Here is a 21,249-nt window from a genome sequence, read left to right on the forward strand (position 1 = left end):
GATATTCAGTGCCTTCTGAAAGTTTTCAGACCCCTTGAATTTTGTTACGTTACAGCCTTATTCTAAAATTGATTAAAACATTTTTTCCCTCAGCAATCTACACACAATACCCCATAATGACAAAGCTAAAACATTTTTGCAAATGTATAAAAAAAACAAAAACAGAAATACCTTATTTACATAAGTATTCAGACCCTTTGCTATGAGACTCTAAATTGAGCTCAGGTGCATCCATTAAGCATCCTTGAGATGTTTCTACAACTTGATTGGAGTCCACCTGTGGTAAATTCAATTGATTGGACATGATTTGAAAAGGCACACACCTGTCTATATACGGTCCCACAGTTGACAGTGCATGTCAGAGCAAAAACCAAGCCATGAGGTCGAAGAAATTGTCCGTAGAGCTCCGAGACAGGATTGTGTCGAGGCACAGATCTGGGGAAGGGTACCAACAAATGTCTGCAGCATTGAAGGTCCCCAAGAACACAGTGGCCTCCATCATTCTTAAATTGAAGAAGTTTGGAACCACAAAGACTCTTCCTAGAGCTGGTCGCCCAGCCAAACTGAGCAAATTAGGTAGAAGGGCCTTGGTCAGGGAGGTGACCAAGAACATGATGGTCTCTCTGACAGAGTTCTAGAGTTCCTCTGTGGAAATAGGAGAACCTTCCAGAAAGACAACCATCTCTGCAGCACTCCACCAATCAGGGCTTTATGGTAGAGTGGCCAGGCGGAAGTCACTCCTCAGTAAAAGGCACATGACAGCTCACTTGGAGCTTTCCAAAAGGCACCTAAAGACTCTCAGACCATGAGAAACAAGATGCTCTGGTCTGATGAAACCAAGATTAAATTATTTGGCCTGAATGCCAAACGTCACATCTGGAGGAAACCTGGCACCATCCCTACGGTGAAGCATGGTGGTGACAGATTCATGTTGTGGGGATGTTTTTCAGTGGCAAGGACTGGGAGACTAGTCAGGATTGATGGAAAGATGAGCGGAGCAAAGTACAGAGAGATGCTTGATGAAAACCTGCTCAAGAGTGCTCAGGACCTCAGACTAGGGCTAAGGTTCACCTTCCAACAGGACAATGACACTAAGCTAAGAAAGACACACAGCTAAGAAAGACAATGCAGGAGTGGCTTCGGGACAAGTCTCTGAATGTCCTTGAGTGGCCCAGCCAGAGCCCGGACTTGAACCCGATTGAATATCTCTGGAGAGACCTGAAAATAGCTGTGCAGCAACGCTCCCCATCCAACCTGACAGAGCTTGAAAATATCTGCAGAGGAGAATGTGAGAAACTCCCCAAATACAGGTGTGCCTATCTTGTAGCATCATACCCAAGAAGACCTGAGGCTGTAGTCACTGCTTCAACAAAGTACTGAGTAAAGGGTCTGAATACTTATGTAAATGTGATTTCCATTTTTTGTTGTTAATAAATTTGCGAAAACTCCTAAAAAACTGTTTTTGCTTTGTCATTATGGGGTATTATGTGTAAATTGATGAGGGAAAAAAACAATTTATTCAATTTTAGAATAAAGCTGTAATGTAACAAAATGTGGAAAAAGTCCAGGGGAGTGAGGTCCTGTGTGATCAGCTGTGTCGTGACTGATTGCTGCATCTCTGCTCAGATTGAAAATGCCAATGATGTGCTGATCATGCCGCTGGAGCGCTTCAGGAAGGAGCAGATCAGTGCTGCCAAGGTAAGGATATATTATGACTGGACCCCCGAGAAAGGTGCAATTGAGGCCCCCAATTCGGGGCTTTCCTGCATACTAATATTTCTTTTGCAATAGTTTTTTTAGTTAGGACAGGCGGGAGGTGGGGGCACTCCGGTACAGTAGGTGGCGTTAATGCACAATATCGTTGAATGCCAGCAGCCTATAAACCCCACAGAACTTGGGTACTGTTTTCCCGCAGTTCTGATAACGACTGCGAGAGCAGCTGTTCGGCAGACAGGATCAAAGGAAACTGTGCTAGTTTAGCCAGCTAGTCCTAAGGAGTACTCTGGTACATAGCAGGCATGAGCGACACTGTGTGCTGGCTTGCTAACTAGGAAGCACTCTGTGTCAGTAACCATCAAGCTAGCTAGTACATGGTATTGCCCCAGCCTCCCACCTGCTGTGCTAGCGGGAGGCAGGAACAACTGGTAGACAGTGTCCTTTGGCCCTGCCTGTCGGGTAAGGTTTTCTCTTGTACACAGCAGGCGGGAGGCAGGGGCGACCCCATGTGCTATCTAGCTAAATAGCAATGCATGAACCAATAGGATGCAAAGAGAGGGGGGGTGTTCATGAAGGAACCAATGGGATGCTCGAGGGATGGCGTTCCTGCGGATGCAGAAACGCCCCGAATTGCTGGCTGCAGTTGCACACTATTGGGGGGATCCCCCCCTCTAAATGTCCTGTTAATCCTTACTATGGGGTCATTGTGTGATTATGAGGGGAATTATAATCCTTATTGGGTCATGTAGCCATTTTATAATCCCTGTTTAGCCTTGAAAGACAAAAAACAACATATTTGTCTGTTACATTTTAACGTATCCACTGATTGTTAGGAAATGCAGTCATGAAAAGTAGTTTATCAACCACTCCACAAATTTCTTGTTAACAAACTATAGTTTTGGCAAGTCGGTTAGGATATCTACTTTGTGCATGACACAAGTAATTTTTCTAACAATTGTTTACAGACAGATTATTTTACTTATAATTCACTGCATCACAATTCCAGTGGGTCAGAAGTTTACATACACTAAGCTGACTGCCTTTTAACAGCTTGGAAAATTCCAGAAAATTATGTAATGGCTTTAGAAGCTTCTGATAGGCTAATTGGCATCATTTGAGTCAATTGGACGTGTACCTGTGGATGTATTTAAAGGCCTACCTTCAGACTCAGTGCCTCTGCTTGACATCATGGGCAAATCAAAAGAAATCAGCCAAGACCTCAGAAAAAAAAATTCTAGACCTCCACAAGTCTGGTTCATCCTTGGGAGCAATTTCCAAACGCCTGAAGGTACCACGTTCATCTGTACAAACAATAGTACGCAAGTTTAAACAACATGGGACCACGCAGCCGTCATAACGCTCAGGAAGGAGACGCGTTCTGTCTCCTAGAGATGAACGTACTTTGAAGCGAAAAGTGCAAATCAATCCCCGAACAACAGCAAAGGACCATGTGAAGATGCTGGAGGAAACAGGTACAAAAGTATCGATATCCACAGTAAAACGAGTCCTATATTGACATAACCTGAAAGGCCGCTCAGCAAGGAAGAAGCCACTGCTCCAAAACCGCCATAAAAGCCAGACTAAGGTTTGCAACTGCACATGAGGACAATGATCGTGCTTTTTGGAGAAATGTCCTCTGGTCTGATGAAACAAAAATATAATTGTTTGGCCATAATGACCATCGTTATGTTTGGAGGATAAAGGGGGAGGCTTGCAAGCTGAAGAACTCCATCCCAACCCCGCTTCACGGGGCTGGCAGCATCATGTTGTGGGGGTGCTTTGCTGCAGGAGGGACTGGTGCACTTCACAAAATAGATGGCATCATGAGGATGGAAAATGATGTGGATATATTAAAGCAACATCTCAAGACATCAATCAGGAAGTTAAAGCTTGGTCGCAAATGGGTCTTCCAAATGGACAATGACCCCAAGCATACTTCCAAAGTTGTTGCAAAATGGCTTAAGGACAACAAAGTCAAGGTACTGGAGTGGCCATCACAAAGCCCTGACCTCAATCCTGTAGAAAATCTGTGGGCATAACTGAAAAAGCGTGTGCAAGCAAGGAGGCCTACAAACCTGACTCAGCTCTGTCAGGAGGAATGGGTCAGAATTCACCCAACTTATTGTGGGAAGCTTGTGGAAGCCTACCTGAAAGGTTTGAGCCAAGATAATTCATTTAAAGGCAATGCTACCAAATACTAATTGAGTGTATGTAAACTTCTGACCCACTGGGAATGTGAAAGCTGAGAAATCATTCTGTCTACTATTATTCTGACATTTCACATTCTTAAAATAAAGTGGTGATCCTAACTGACCTAAGACAGAATTTTTACTAAGATTAAATGCAGTGGCGTGCCGTGGGCCTGGGGCCTGGGCCTTCAGTGAGGTACTACACAGTCCCACCCGAATTAATCCACCTCTTATTACCATCATTATGATGCCATGGCTCTAGACACTATACATTTAGACAGAAACGCAGTATAACCAGGCGTTGCGTCACCTTGAAATTGACATTTTTGGGTAAACAGTGTTTACCCAAAAACATGACACAATCAATGAGTCTTTTCAATATTTCCCTTCACCTTTTCATTGTGCAGCTGCGTTGCCCTGCGCGCTTGTTCGTTGAGCTGTAGATCCACTCCGGTGTCCCCAAAAGTTTTCAAAAGCACCATTGCTTGTAAGGGCCCAGCCGTACTTTGGTGTCTCGTTGCTGCCTTGGTTAGACAACTCAAGTTTGCAAAGCCAGTGTGGCTCCAAACACCAAATTGATCACTTGCAAATAATAGGCATTCCCAGCAGTACAGTTTGCAGTGCTTCTCGGAGCCATAGCGCTCGTAGTTGGAACTTTGAAAGTGGCGAGCGAACGAACCCCTTTCCCGCCTGTGACAGGCTTTGTAGCGTCGGCGTCGGGCGACCTCTCCTTACAATGTCTAACTTTTCTTGAAAAGTTCGTCTTGAGAATGGCGTTATAATTATATCCTCGACCAAATCGATATCTTCTCCTCCTTCCGCCATTGTGGGTTGAAAAAACAGCTTAGTAGTACGCGAATTAATTTGTTTATCAAATTCAGTTTCCTAGATCTGCATAGACCTGCCCATAGGACCTGCCTCTCAATATTGGTAATCCAATCAAAAGACGTGCACGCACTACGCCTGCTAGCTGGCTCCTGTGTAACACTGGAGCCAGCCAGCAGGCGTACAATAGCCAACTCTAAAGCTGATTGGTTGACACTAAATTTTCATTTCCATTCACTATAAGCTACAAGCGCCCGCACTGTTGATTCTGAAGGCATGAGGGCAGATTTTAGACCCCTGGCAACACATGATGGCTGAATATGATTGGATAAAAGATCTAACATAAAGACCAGCCCTCCAAATCTCAACCTGGGGCTGGAAGCAGTGCAACCAAGAGGAAAGCTATGAAATGAAGAGCATAACTCTTACTCTGGGGAATAATTTAATACATATTTGTGGGAAAATATATTTAAAACAAAAAATATATATTCTGATGATGTTTAGGCCAGCAGAGAAGGCCTTGCTGGCCCTGACGGCCCACCACTGATTAAATGTCAGGATTTGTGAAAAACTGAGTATAAATATGTTTGGCTAAGATGTATGTAAACTTCCGACTTCAACTGTAGAAGTTATATGTTTGTAGGCTAGACTATGTAATGTATGCACTGCGGGGAGTAACATCCCTCTATTAAATCACCATTGATGACCACATTCAGAGATCTCCCTACACTACCTCGGTGTGTCTAAATTGCTCTCAGCTCTGCCTGCCAGAGCTGAGAGGTCGTATGTGATAAGACACTGCCACCACATGGCCAATAATGGTAATACATGAAGGGCTTTATCAGGATTTAGCTGGTGTATTGTTAATTAATGAAGAAAGGTAACGGACATCATATTGAGAGTAATATTAAATTGATATAACTTTGAATGTACTTCACACCATATCATTATGAAGTCTAAGTTAGAAGGATGTGTATGTTAATTGAATGTTTGAAGAATAATTGAGTGTTTGAAGGATACTTGAACTCAAAAAGCCTACATTGAAAGGTAGATGAGTTCTATCCGGGATCCTTGGGACGTCCCTACCCTAAACCCTAACCTTACCCTAACCCTAATCTTAACCATAACCCTTACCTAACTTTAACCCGTACCCAACCTTAACCATTCAAAATTTCAACTTCAATGGGGGGTAGGGACGTCCCAAGGATCCCGGATAGCACGGCCTTGAAACATGTCAAAAGTGTATAACAGCCATGATGCAGGTGAATTTATTATGAAGGGTTAGAGCTAATAGAATGACTTTGGTTTGCTATATTATGATGCTTCGAAGTGATGTGTTGAGCAGCTGTTGTGGTCATTCTGTTCTGAGGAGGGTTGATTGCTTCTACTTCCTGTGGAAACTGGCTGGTTTTGAAAGGCTGGGTCATGTGACTGGGTGGACAGGGATGATGACATCACTCAGTAGCAGGTGTGGACACAGTCAATGTGCCCCAGGGTGATGAGTACTGTACTGTATGTTAGTACTGACACACCCTGTTATGTCTGTATGTCTGTCTGTGGATGACCTCAATACCAGAGGTTCGGTATAAAGTGGTCTGTTTTCCCACCAGCTGTGAGCTGTCTCTGTTGGTTTCTGCAGCCCTAGAGGACTTGTGATTTCAACCTGTGTCTCACAACATGTGCCTCCAGGTTTGTCGGTGAAGCTGAGCTCTGGACATACCAATAATACCCACGACTCTTGAGAAATTATGTTCTGTTGGAAGGTACACTCAGAAAAAAGGGTTCCAAAAGGGTTCTTCGGCTGTCCCCATAGGAGAACCATTTTGGTTCCAGGTAGAACCCGTTTGGGTTCCATGTAGAACCCTCTGTGGAAAGGATTCTACATGGAACCCGAAAGGGTTCTACCTGGAACAAAACATGGTTCTTCAAAGATTTCTCCTATGGGGACAGCTGAAGAATTCTTTCAGGTTCTAGATGGCACCGTTTTTTCTAAGAGTGTAGCAGTGATGATGTCAAAACAGAGATCTATTGCTGCTTTTCAACTGTAACACCAGTGTTACACCAGTGTATACACCCTTATGATATACTAGGGGCATTGTGTTTCCATAGCTAGGGCTGACAGTGAGGACTTGTAAAGAGCAGAATCAACAACCCTGCATAATCAAAACAGTTTCTTTGTGAGAAGGTGTTAAAGTTCACAGTTAGCCATTATGTAAATTAAAGCTGCAGTTCCAGTGGCTTGGCTTTGGCCCCAAGTGAAACAGGTTCACCGGAGCCATGGGCCAGTACCGCGTAGATTGAAACAGAAAGTATTTTGGGTATAACACTGGGTTAAATCCTTTTTGGAAATGGGCCATGTGTCTGATATAGAGGTCTCCCTTAAGAAAGATGTCTTCTGACCTCAATTGGGCTTCCTGGTTAATTAAAAATACACATTGCTGTGTGTGGTGTCCAGGACTTTAGAGGAAACAAAGTGACTGTTGGTGACCTTTTTACTGACATCTCACAGGAAGCCAAGAAGAAATACGACAAAGAGACAGAGAAGTACTGTGCTGTACTGGAGAAGCACCTGAGTCTATCAGCAAAGAAGAAAGAAGCACATCTCCATGAAGTAAGCACACACCTTTCCCTTGCTGCAGTAGGTCCATGTTTCCATGAAGTAAGCACACACCTTTCCCTTGCTGCAGTAGGTCCACGTTTCCATGAAGTAAGCACACACCTTTCCCTCGCTGCAGTAGGTCCATGTTTCCATGAAGTAAGCACACACCTTTCCCTTGCTGCAGTAGGTCCATGTTTCCATGAAGTAAGCACACACCTTTCCCTTGCTGCAGTAGGTCCACGTTTCCATGAAGTAGCACACACCTTTCCCTTGTTGCAGTAGGTCCATGTTTCCATGAAGTAAGCACACATCTTTCCCTTGCTGCAGTAGGTCCATGTTTCCATGAAGTAAGCATACACCTTTCCCTTGCTGCAGTAGGTCCATGTTTCCATGAAGTAAGCACACACCTTTCCCTTGCTGCAGTAGGTCCATGTTTCCATGAAGTAAGCACATACCTTTCCCTTGCTGCAGTAGGTCCATGTTTCCATGAAGTAAGCACACACCTTTCCCTTGCTGCAGTAGGTCCATGTTTCCATGAAGTAGCACACACCTTTCCCTTGTTGCAGTAGGTCCATGTTTCCATGAAGTAAGCACACACCTTTCCCTTGCTGCAGTAGGTCCACGTTTCCATGAAGTAGCACACACCTTTCCCTTGTTGCAGTAGGTCCATGTTTCCATGAAGTAAGCACACATCTTTCCCTTGCTGCAGTAGGTCCATGTTTCCATGAAGTAAGCACACACCTTTCCCTTGCTGCAGTAGGTCCATGTTTCCATGAAGTAACACATATCTTTCCCTTGCTGCAGTAGGTCCATGTTTCCATGAAGTAACACATACCTTTCCCTTGCTGCAGTAGGTCCATATTTCCATGAAGTAACACATACCTTTCCCTTGCTGCAGTAGATCCATGTTTCCATGAAGTAACACATACCTTTTCCTTGCTGCAGTAGGTCCATGTTTCCATGAAGTAAGCACACACCTTTCCCTTGCTGCAGTAGGTCCATGTTTCCATGAAGTAAGCACACACCTTTCCCTTGCTGCAGTAGGTCCATGTTTCCATGAAGTAAGCACACACCTTTCCCTTGTTGCAGTAGGTCCATGTTTCCATGAAGTAACACACACCTTTCCCTTGCTGCAGTAGGTCCATGTTTCCATGAAGTAAGCACATACCTTTCCCTTGCTGCAGTAGGTCCATGTTTCCATGAAGTAAGCACACATCTTCCCCTTGCTGCAGTAGGTCCATGTTTCCATGAAGTAAGCACATACCTTTCCCTTGCTGCAGTAGGTCCATGTTTCCATAAAGTAAGCACACACCTTTCCCTTGCTGCAGTAGGCCCATGTTTCCATGAAGTAAGCACACACCTTTCCCTTGTTGCAGAAGGTCCATGTTTCCATGAAGTAACACATACCTTTCCCTTGCTGCAGTAGGTCCATGTTTCCATGAAGTAAGCACACACCTTTCCCTTGCTGCAGTAGGTCCATGTTTCCATGAAGTAACACATACCTTTCCCTTGCTGCAGTAGGTCCATGTTTCCATGAAGTAACACATACCTTTTCCTTGCTGCAGTAGGTCCATGTTTCCATGAAGTAACACATACCTTTCCCTTGCTGCAGTAGGTCCATGTTTCCATGAAATAACACATACCTTTCCCTTGCTGCAGTAGGTCCATGTTTCCATGAAGTAACACATACCTTTCCCTTGCTGCAGTAGGTCCATGTTTCCATGAAGTAACACATACCTTTCCCTTGCGGCAGTAGGTCCATGTTTCCATGAAGTAACACATACCTTTCCCTTGCTGCAGTAGGTCCATGTTTCCATGAAGTAACACATACCTTTCCCTTGCTGCAGTAGGTCCATGTTTCCATGAAGTAACACATACCTTTCCCTTGCTGCAGTAGGTCCATGTTTCCATGAAGTAACACATACCTTTCCCTTGCTGCAGTAGGTCCATGTTTACCTTTAAGTGTTCATGTGTTTGTGAGTTGTCTCACTTCAATCCTGAGGTGATGTGTGTGTCCTGAACGTCAGTTCCAACAGAGTCACGTGTGTGTTGTGCAGGCAGACAGTCAGGTGGACCACGTGCGGCAGCATTTCTATGAGGTGTCTCTGGAGTACGTGTTCAAGGTGCAGGAAGTCCAGGAGAGGAAGATGTTTGACTTTGTAGAGCCGGTGAGTGAGAATGCCAACCGCCCTCAGCATCTGCTGTCTTTTACTGTATACTGCTTAGGGTTGCAAAACTCTAGTACCTTTCCCAAAACGTCCAGGTTTTCCAGAAATCTTGGTTGGAAGACGTATGTTCTGCTTATTCCCTCCTGAACCTTCCAACCAGGATTTCTGGAAAACCTGGGAATTTGGGGAAAGGTACTGGAGTTTTGCAACCCTACTATTGTTACTGTACTGCTGTTACTGTACTACTATTACTGTTGTACTGTTACTGTACTAATGTTACAATACTACTGTTACTATACTACTGTTGCTACTGTTACTGTACTGCTGTTACTGTACTACTATTACTGTTGTACTGTTACTGTACTACTGTTACTATACTACTGTTGCTACTGTTACTGTTCTACTGTTACTGTACTACTGGTACTATACTACTGTTACTGTTCTACTGTTACTGTTCTGCTGTTACTATACTACTGTTGCTACTGTTACTGTACTACTGTTACTGTACTACTGGTACTGTTACTACTGTTACTATACTACTGTTACTGTACTACAGTTGCTGTACTACTGTTACATTACTACATTTACCGTACTACAGTTGATATACTACAGTTACTACTGTTACTGTACTACTGTTACTGTATTACTGTTACTGAACTACAGTTGCTGTTCTACTGTTACTGTAGTATAGTTGCTGTACTACTGGTACTACAGTTACTGTACTACAGGTACTACTGTTACTATGCTTCTGTTGCTGTGCTACTGTTACTACTGTTACTATACTACTGTTACTGTGGTACTGTTACTATGCTACTGTTACTCTAGCACTGTTACTGCTGTTACTGCACTACTGTTACTACAGTTACTGTACTACAGTTGCTGTACTACGGTTACTACGGTTACTGTTACTGTTCTACTGTTACTGTTCTACTGCCACTGTAGTATAGTTGCTGTACTACTGTTACTGCACTACTGTCACTGTACTACTGTTACTACTGTCACTATACTACTGCTACTGTGCTACTGTTACTGTACTATGGTTACTATACTACTGTTACTGTGCTACTGTTGCTCTACCACTGTTACTACTGTTACATTGCCACTGTTACTGTACTACAGTTGCTGTACTACTGTTACTACTGTTACCGTACTACAGTTGATATACTACAGTTACTACTGTGACTGTACTACAGTTCCTGTTCTACTGTTACTGTAGTATAGTTGCTGTACTACTGGTACTACTGTTACTATACTACGGTTACTGTACTACTGTGACTGTACTACAGTTACTGTTCTACTGTTACTGTAGTATAGTTGCTGTACTACTGGTACTACTGTTATTATACTACTGTTACTGTACTACTGTGACTGTACTACAGTTACTGTTCTACTGTTACTGTAGTATAGTTGCTGTATTACTGGTACTACTGTTACCGTACTACAGTTACTGTACTACAGGTACTACTGTTACTATACTACTGTTACTGTGCTACTGTTACTATGCTACTGTTACTATGCTACTGTTACTCTACCACTGTTATTGCTGTTACTATACTAATGTTACTATACTAATGTTCTATGGTTACTGTTAAACTGTTGCTGTACTACTGTTACTTTACTACTGTTGCTGTACAACAGTTACTGTTCTACTGTTACTACAGTTACTGTACTACAGTTGCTGTACTACTGTTAGTACTGTTACTGTACTACAGTTAATGTACTACTGTTACTACTGTTACTGTACTACAGTTACCATAGTATAGTTGCTGTGCTACTGTTACTACAGTTGCTGTAGTATAGCCGCTGTACTACTGTTACTGTACTACATTTGCTGTACTATGGTTACTACGGTTACTGTGGTACTGTTACTGTTCTACTGTTACTGTTCTACTGTCAATGTAGTATAGTCGCTGTACTACTGCTACTACTGTTGCTGTACTACTGTTACTGTGCTACTGTCACTACTGTCACTATACTACTGTTACTGTGCTACTGTTACTGTACCACTGTGCCACTGTTACTATACTATTGTTACTACTGTTACTGTTCTACCGTTACTGTACTACTGTTACTGTTCTGCTGTTACTGTACTACTGTTACTGTACTACTGTTACTGTACTACTGTTACTGTACTACTGCTACTGTTCTACTGTTACTGTACTACTGCTACTACTGTTACTGTACTACAGTTGTTACTGTTACTGTACTACTGTTACTGTTCTACTGTTACTGTACTACTGCTACTACTGTTACTGTACTACAGTTGTTACTGTTACTGTACTACTGTTACTGTACTACTGTTACTGTACTACAGTTGTTACTGTTACTGTACTACTGTTACTGTACTACTGTTACTGTTCTACTGTTACTGTACTACTGTTACTGTACTACTGTTACTGTACTACTGTTACTACTGTTACTGTACTACTGCTACTACTGGTACTATACTACAGTTACTGTGCTACTGTTACTACAGTTACTGTGCTACTGTTACTGTACTACTGTACTACTGTTACTGTACTACTGTAACTGTACTACTGTTACTGTTTTACTGTTACTGGTCCACTGTTACTGTACCACTGTTACTACTGGTACTGTTACTACTGTTACTACGGTTACTGTACTACTGTTACTGTGCTGCTGTTACTGTACTACTGTGACTGTACTACAGTTGCTGTACTACTGTTACTGTACAACTGTTACCACGGTTAATGTATTATCGTTACTGTAGGTCCATGTTTCCATGAAGTAAGCACACACCTTTCCCTTGCTGCAGTAGGTCCATGTTTCCATGAAGTAACACATACCTTTCCCTTGCTGCAGTAGGTCCATGTTTCATGCTGTTACTGTACTACTGTTACTGTACTACTGTTACTGTACTACTGTTACTGTACTACTGCTACTACTGTTACTGTACTACTGTTACTGTACTACTGCTACTACTGTTACTGTACTACTGTTACTGTACTACTGCTACTACTGTTACTGTACTACAGTTGTTACTGTTACTGTACTACTGTTACTGTACTACTGTTACTGTACTACTGTTACTGTACTACTGTTACTGTACTACTGTTACTGTACTACAGTTGTTACTGTTACTGTACTACTGTTACTGTACTACTGCTACTACTGGTACTGTACTACAGTTACTGTGCTACTGTTACTACTGTTACTGTACTACTGTTACTGTACCACAGTTGCTATACTACTGTTACTATGCTACTGTTACTACAGTTACTGTTCTACTGTTACTGTACTACTGTACTACTGTTACTGTACTACTGTACTACTGTTACTGTACTACTGTTACTGTACCACAGTTGCTATACTACTGTTACTACAGTTACCGTTCTACTGTTACTACTGTTACTATACTACTGCTACTGTGCTACTGTTACTGTACCACTGTTACTGTTTTACTGTTACTGGTCCACTGTTACTGTACCACTGTTACTACTGTTACTACGGTTACTGTACTACTGTTACTGTGCTGCTGTTACTGTACCACTGTTACTACTGTTACTGTACCACTGTTACTGTACCGTACTGTTACTACGGTTACTGTACTACTGTTACTATTCTACTGTTACTGTGCTGCTGTTACTGTACTACTGTGACTGTACTACAGTTGCTGTACTAATGTTACTGTACAACTGTTTCCACGGTTAATGTACTATCGTTACTGTACTACTGTTACTGTACTACTGCTACTACTGTTACTGTACTACTGTTACTGCTGTTACTGTACTACTGTTACTGTGGTTACTGTACTACTGTTACTTTACTACTGTTACTGTACTATTGTTGCTGTACAACTGTCACTACTTTTACTATGCTACTGTTGCTGTGCTGCTGTTACTATACTACTGTTACTGTTCTACCGTTACTGTACTACTGTTACTACTGTTACTGTACTACTGTTACTACTGTTACTACTGTTACTGTACTGCTGTTACAGTGCTAATGTTACTGTACTGCTGTGACTGTACTACCGTTACTGTACTACTGTTACTGTACTACTGTTACTACGGTTAATGTACCACTGTTACTGTACCATTGTTACTGTACTACTGTTACTACGGCTACTGTACCACTGTTACTATACTACTGTTACTACTGTGACTGTGCTACTGTTACTATACCATGGCTACTGTTAAACTGTTACTGCACCCCTGTTACTGTACCACTGTTACCACTGTTACTGTACTACTGTTACTGTACTACTGTTACTGTACTATTGTTACTTTACAACTGTTACTACTGTTACTGGGCTGCTGTTACTGTACTACTGTTACTCTACTACTGTTGCTACAATTACTATATTACTGTTGCTGTTCTACTGTTACTGTACTACTGTTACTGTGCTACTGTTACTGTACTACTGTGGCTGTACTACAGTTACCGTTCTACTGTTACTGGTCCACTGTTACTGTACTACTGTTACTACGGTTACTGTACTACTGTTACTACTGTTACTATTCTACTGTTACTGTGCTACTGTTACTGTACTACTGTGACTGTACTACAGTTACTGTACTACTGTTACTGTACAACTGTTACCACGGTTAATGTACTATCGTTACTGTACTACTGTTACTGTACTTCTGTTACTACTGTCACTGTACTACTGTTACTGCTGTTACTGTACTACTGTTACTGTACTACTCAAATCAAATCAACTGTTATTGGTCACATACACGTGTTTAGCAGATGTTATTGGTCACATACACGTGTTTAGCAGATGTTATTGGTCACATACACGTGTTTAGCAGATGTTATTGGTCACATACACGTGTTTAGCAGATGTTATTGGTCACATACACGTGTTTAACAGATGTTATTGGTCACATACACGTGTTTAGCAGATGTTATTGGTCACATACACGTGTTTAACAGATGTTATTGGTCACATACACGTGTTTAGCAGATGTTATTGCGAGTTTGTTGCTGTACTACAGTTACTTTAGTCTATACAACTCTCATGCTCAATCACCTCATCTCTCTATGAACCACACTGTCTACACATGTACAGATGTAATATCTTCATTTCAGCCAGTTTACTACAGCAGGAAAATAATCCTGTAGCAACAGTATAATAATTCACATTTCCTATGTGGATTATAATTAACAGACATTTTTGTAGGGGTTGATACATTTTTCCTAAGGTAAAAATCAAGTCTGAATTTTGTGGAAATGACAAACTTCAAAAAGCTTTTTTAACCTTGAATACACTTCAATTTCCTGCATTTCAGGAAGGTTCTCCTGCAACAGGGTCATCAAATTAGGATCCTACATATGTAGCTTTAGAATGTAGCTGACAACAAGTACCTTTGAAAACAAATGAGAGTAGATTTGGTTGATTTCATTGAATTGAGTTGAGAGGAATGTTTCTCAACCTGTCATCCTCTACATCAATTCTAGTTGCTGGCATTCCTTCAGGGGCTGTTTACTTACTACCATCATGGGTACGAACTGGCCAAAGACTTCAACCACTTCAAGACAGACCTCACCATCAGCATTCAGAATGTAAGATTCATGTTAATGCCATACATTACAGGCATGAGGTGCTGATCAGATTTCCTCTTTTGCCAACCCAGTGGCCTTTCAAGGCAATACCCCTAACCCAGTGGTCTTTCAAGGCAATACCCCTAACCCAGTGGTCTTTCAAGGCAATACCCCTAACCCAGTGGTCTTTCAAGGCAATACCCCTAACCCAGTGGTCTTTCAAGGCAATACCCCTAACCCAGTGGTCTTTCAAGGCAATACCCCTAACCCAGTGGTCTTTCAAGGCAATACCCCTAACCCAGTGGCCTTTCAAGGCAATACCCCTAACCCAGTGGCCTTTCAAGGCAATACCCCTAACCCAGTGGCCTTTCAAGGCAATACCCCTAACCCAGTGGCCTTTCAAGGCAATACCCCTAACCCAGTGGCCTTTCAAGGCAATACCCCTAACCCAGTGGTCTTTCAAGGCAATACCCCTAACCCAGTGGCCTTTCAAGGCAATACCCCTAACCCAGTGGCCTTTCAAGGCAATACCCCTAACCCAGTGGCCTTTCAAGGCAATACCCCTAACCCAACAACTACAGACAGTGGTCAATAGACCTAACCCAACAACTACAGACAGTGGTCAATAGCCCTAACCCAACAACTACAGACAGTGGTCAATAGCCCTAACCCAACAACTACAGACAGTGGTCAATAGCCCTAACCCAACAACTACAGACAGTGGTCAATACCCCTAACCCAACAACTACAGACAGTGGTCAATAGCCCTAACCCAACAACTACAGAGAGTGGTCAATACCCCTAACACAACAACTACAGACAGTGGTCAATACCCCTAACACAACAACTACAGACAGTGGTCAATAGACCTAACCCAACAACTACAGACAGTGGTCAATAGCCCTAACCCAACAACTACAGACAGTGGTGAATAGCCCTAACCCAACAACTACAGACAGTGGTCAATAGCCCTAACCCAACAACTACAGACAGTGGTGAATAGCCCTAACCCAACAACTACAGACAGTGGTCAATAGCCCTAACCCAACAACTACAGACAGTGGTCAATAGCCCTAACCCAACAACTACAGACAGTGGTCAATAGCCCTAACCCAACAACTACAGACAGTGGTCAATAGCCCTAACCCAACAACTACAGACAGTGGTCAATAGCCCTAACCCAACAACTACAGACAGTGGTCAATAGCCCTAACCCAACAACTACAGAGAGTGGTCAATAGCCCTAACCCAACAACTACAGACAGTGGTCAATAGCCCTAACCCAACAACTACAGACAGTGGTCAATAGCCCTAACCCAACAACTACAGACAGTGGTCAATAGCCCTAACCCAACAACTACAGACAGTGGTCAATAGCCCTAACCCAACAACTACAGACAGTGGTCAATAGCCCTAACCCAACAACTACAGACAGTGGTCAATAGCCCTAACCCAACAACTACAGACAGTGGTCAATAGCCCTAACCCAACAACTACAGACAGTGGTCAATAGCTCTAACCCAACAACTACAGACAGTGGTCAATAGCCCTAACCCAACAACTACAGACAGTGGTCAATAGCCCTAACCCAACAACTACAGACAGTGGTCAATAGCCCTAACCCAACAACTACAGACAGTGGTCAATAGCCCTAACCCAACAACTACAGACAGTGGTCAATAGCCCTAACCCAACAACTACAGACAGTGGTCAATAGCCCTAACCCAACAACTACAGACAGTGGTCAATAGCCCTAACCCAACAACTACAGACAGTGGTCAATAGCCCTAACCCAACAACTACAGACAGTGGTCAATAGCCCTAACCCAACAACTACAGACAGTGGTCAATAGCCCTAACCCAACAACTACAGACAGTGGTCAATAGCCCTAACCCAACAACTACAGACAGTGGTCAATAGCCCTAACCCAACAACTACAGACAGTGGTGAATTGCTCAGAATGCAGGATGGTAGGTGGGATGTTTCCATCATTCTGTCTCCTCTCCTGCCCTGTTCAGACGCGGAACCGTTTTGAAAGCACCCGGTCTGAGGTGGAGTGTCTGATGAGGAAGATGAAGGAGAACCCCCATGAACACAAGAGCATCAGCCATGACACCATGGAGGGATACCTGTTTGTACAGGAGAAACGTGAGTGTCCCATCATGCTCTCTGTCTCTCTCACTCCTTTCTCGTTCTCGATCTCACTGTCTCTCACTCTCACACACACAAGCACACACACACAGACAGTTCTTTCTCTCTCTCATGATGCGATAAGGTCACATTTTACATCACTATTTAGTCATTTATTTTTACCATTTAGAAAAGTAGTACCAGTGTTGTTGTACAAATAGATTTGCATTTCCCCATAGAAACAACAAGAGTAATTGTATTCAGGATGAGACTCCAAGAGGTGACAAGGGCACTGAGCATGTGCAGTAATAAATTGGTAACCAAAACCATTTTTTCATTGCTTCCCCGCTCTCTGCTTCTCTCTCTGCTTCTCTCTCTGCTTCTCTCTCTGCTTCTCTCTGCTTTTCTCTCTGCTTTTCTCTCTGCTTCTCTCTCTGCTTCTCTCTCTGCTTCTCTCTGCTTCTCTCTCTGCTTCTCTCTCTGCTTCTCTCTCTGCTTCTCTCTGCTTTTCTCTCTGCTTCTCTCTCTGCTTCTCTCTGCTTCTCTCTGCTTTTCTCTCTGCTTTTCTCTCTGCTTCTCTGTCTGCTTCTCTCTGCTTCTCTCTGTACGTCTCTCTGCTTCTCTCTCTGCTTCTCTCTGCTTTTCTCTGCTTTTCTCTCTGCTTCTCTCTGTACGTCTCTCTGCTTCTCTCTCTGCTTCTCTGTCTGCTTCTCTCTGCTTCTCTCTCTGCTTCTCTCTGCTTGTTCTCTGCTTCTCTCTCTGCTTCTCTGTCTGCTTCTCTCTGCTTCTCTCTCTGCTTGTTCTCTGCTTCCCTGTCTGCTTCTCTCTGCTTCTCTCTCTGCTTCTCTCTGCTTCTCTCTCTGCTTCTCTCTCTGCTTCTCTCTGCTTTTCTCTGCTTTTCTCTGCTTTTCTCTCTGCTTCTCTCTGCTTCTCTCTCTGCTTCTCTCTCTGCTTCTCTCTCTGCTTCTCTCTGCTTCTCTCTGCTTCTCTCTGCTTTTCTCTCTGCTTCTCTCTGCTTCTCTCTGCTTTTCTCTCTGCTTTTCTCTCTGCTTTTCTCTCTGCTTCTCTCTCTGCTTCTCTCTCTGCTTCTCTCTCTGCTTCTCTCTCTGCTTCTCTCTCTGCTTCTCTCTCTGCTTCTCTCTGCTTCTCTCTCTGCTTCTCTCTGCTTCTCTCTCTGCTTCTCTCTGCTTTTCTCTCTGCTTCTCTCTCTGCTTCTCTCTGCTTCTCTCTGTACGTCTCTCTGCTTCTCTCTCTGCTTCTCTCTGCTTTTCTCTGCTTTTCTCTCTGCTTCTCTCTGTACGTCTCTCTGCTTCTCTCTCTGCTTCTCTCTGCTTCTCTCTCTGCTTCTCTCTGCTTCTCTCTCTGCTTCTCTCTCTGCTTCTCTCTCTGCTTGTTCTCTGCTTCTCTGTCTGCTTCTCTCTGCTTCTCTCTCTGCTTGTTCTCTGCTTCTCTGTCTGCTTCTCTCTGCTTCTCTTGCTTCCCTCTCTCAGGTTCTTTTGTGTCAACCTGGGTCAAGTACTACTGCACCTACCATCGAGAGCCCAAACGAGTCACCATGGTCCTGTTTGACCAGAAGTCTGGAGGCAAAGTGGTGCGTTGTCTGTTTGTTTCTACCCAGAATGCCACTCTGCCATGCCGTGGGACCATGTAGTTGTTGGAGCAGAGAGACAGAGAGTGAGAGAGAGAAGAGCGAGAATAGAGAGAAAGAAATATTGGCATCGGTCGCTTGCTTGTTTTCGCCTATCGGCGATGATGCAGGGCTCTTATCTTGGCATGGGCGGCAGGTCATGGTACCGTGACTCAGGGCTGGCAGGGTTGACACACAGAGCTGGCAGCGGGCCAGCCTCTCCTGCAGTGCCACTCTCAGACAGTAGTTAACACAGTGCCCATGCCAAGCCCAACATCTTGACAGGGATAAGTTCTGCTCTAATACACCCAAGTATAGGGTATAGGGGAGACTAGAGCCCCACCTACAGGGGCCAACTCATCCAATTACTACACACACACACACAGACACACACACACACACACACACACACACACACACACACACACACACACACACACACACACACACACACACACACACACACACAGAGAGAGAGAGAGCTCTCCAGAAACCTCAGGGGCTTCTCCAACCCTCATGAACAGAGCCATAGACACATTAATTAGACACATTCATATTTAAGGCCTCCCAGTCACGATTTAAAGCAGAAATCATGTGTGACATCTGTCTCTAGAGGTTTGAATGACTGCAGTTCTTTTGGGGAAAACTGTCGATATAGTGTTTTACACCGGGGAAATGAAAAAGTCTTTTCTAAATTGCCCAAGAAATATGTTTCAAATGTTGATTTCTTACATGGTGAAATGAATGACATCATTATGTCTGTAAGTGTTCAGATCAGCATGAGATTACCTTTTTTCATCCTATTTATTGAATATTGTTTATCGGTGGAATTATCGTCCGATAGCTGTAAAAGGCCAATATCGGCTGATAATATCAGTGAACCGATATGTCGGACACTGATTGAAGTGTACTGTGGAGAAAAGGATGGCAGAGAGAGGGAGATGAAGGGAGAGAAGTGATGGGGGAAGAGGAGAAAGGGCAGGAGAGGGGAGAGGACATGAGAGGACATGAGAGGAAGAATCAGAGAGGAGAGGACCTATCATTCGGAACACATCAGAGTTGTGGCTTGATGGTCCCTCTCTCAGGATTACTGCCCTGTGTCTGCTGGGATCCTGTGTACAAACAGAGTAGTGACACTTCAGGTGCTAATGCAGTCCCTTTGAAGGAGGAGAGGAGAGGAAAGGAGAGGACAGGGGAGAAGAGGAGAGGGAAGGGGAGGAGAGTAGAGGAGAGGAGAGGAAAGGGGAGGGGTGAGAAGAAAGGGGAGGAGAGGGGAGAGGAGGAGAAGAGAGGAGAGAGGAAAGGGGAGGAGAGGAGAGAAGAGGAAAGGAGAGGAAAGGGGAGGAAAGGAGAGAAGGAGAGGAAAGGGTAGATGAGGAGGAAAGGAGAGAGGAAAGGGTAGATGAGGAGAGGAAAGGAGAGGAGAGGGGAGGAAAGGAGAGGAAAGGGGAGATGAGGAGAGGAAAGGAGAGGAGAAGAGAGGAGAGGAGAGGGGAGGAAAGGAAAGGGGAGACGAAGAGAGGAAAGGAAAGGAGAGGAAAGGGGAGAGGAGGGATTGATAGTAGGGAGATGGGCTGTAAAATAGTTGCACTGGAATGATACATCTAAGCTTCCTACACATCTTTTCCTAGGTCCTTTGAGTCCGTCCATCCTAGTCCTTGTCCCCAATTAACTTCGATAATATAAGAAATGCACCGTAATGACATGGTTCCATACACGTTGGGAAAGGAACTTCACATTGATTTAACTTGAATGTCATAAAATATCTCTTCTTAAAGGTTGATTAAGGTCACCCCTGTCTTTCAGGGAGAGGAGGAGAGCTTCACTCTGAAGTCCTGCACAAGGCGGAAGACGGACTCTATAGAGAAGAGGTTCTGTTTTGATGTGGAGGGCGTAGACAGGTGAGTCATTGCTGCTGTCGAATAGCTTGTTGTGACCCATTCCAACCACAGGGTGGTGCTCACAAGTCTTGCTGGGGCTGAGGCTGTGGCTGTGGCTGAGTGACTAGTGAGAGAGCTCAACACAGAGGATCTTAATGAGGATTGGCAATCGCAAAATCCCAGTACACAGCTTGTCTCTTTAATGTTACATTAATTGCAGATGAAGATGAGGGGTGGTTTGAAATGCTTTGTTCAACATTAAGATGAGAGCAGTTTGAAATGCTTTGTTCAACATTAAGATGGAAGTAGTTTGAAATGCTTTGTTCAACATTAAGATGGAAGTAGTTTGAAATGCTTTGTTCAGCATTAAGCCGTGCCTGTCCTGTGAACACTACAAGCTGCCTGGAGACAGACGCTAGAAGGTCTAGTTTTGAAGATGAGGGTGTAAGTTAGATCATGAGAGATGTCTGCCTCCTCTCCTATCCAGGCCAGTCTTAGCAGAGTGTTGTCTGACTGCAGTTAGAGCAGCAGAGTCTGTGCCTCCCCGACACTACAGCCTCAGATCTCTCTCCACCGTCATCAGCCCGTTCCTGCACTCAGTCCTCT

The 21,249-nt window shown here is 43.7% G+C and overlaps 1 protein-coding gene across 1 annotated transcript in view; it reads left to right on the forward strand.

Moving 5' to 3' along the window:
- The window catches only part of LOC120056769 (rho GTPase-activating protein 26-like), a 108,842-nt gene that overhangs the window by 76,282 nt on the left and 11,311 nt on the right, over window positions 1–21,249 (forward strand). The window contains exons 4-10 of the mRNA XM_039004976.1: window positions 1,627–1,698; window positions 7,240–7,341; window positions 9,387–9,497; window positions 14,922–15,026; window positions 17,025–17,154; window positions 18,627–18,727; window positions 20,570–20,664. Coding sequence (XP_038860904.1) covers window positions 1,627–1,698; window positions 7,240–7,341; window positions 9,387–9,497; window positions 14,922–15,026; window positions 17,025–17,154; window positions 18,627–18,727; window positions 20,570–20,664 — 716 coding nt within the window. The remainder of the gene's footprint in view (window positions 1–1,626; window positions 1,699–7,239; window positions 7,342–9,386; window positions 9,498–14,921; window positions 15,027–17,024; window positions 17,155–18,626; window positions 18,728–20,569; window positions 20,665–21,249) is intronic.

The sequence above is a fragment of the Salvelinus namaycush genome, chromosome 12 (assembly GCF_016432855.1).
Source record: "Salvelinus namaycush isolate Seneca chromosome 12, SaNama_1.0, whole genome shotgun sequence".
NCBI lineage: Eukaryota > Metazoa > Chordata > Actinopteri > Salmoniformes > Salmonidae > Salvelinus > Salvelinus namaycush.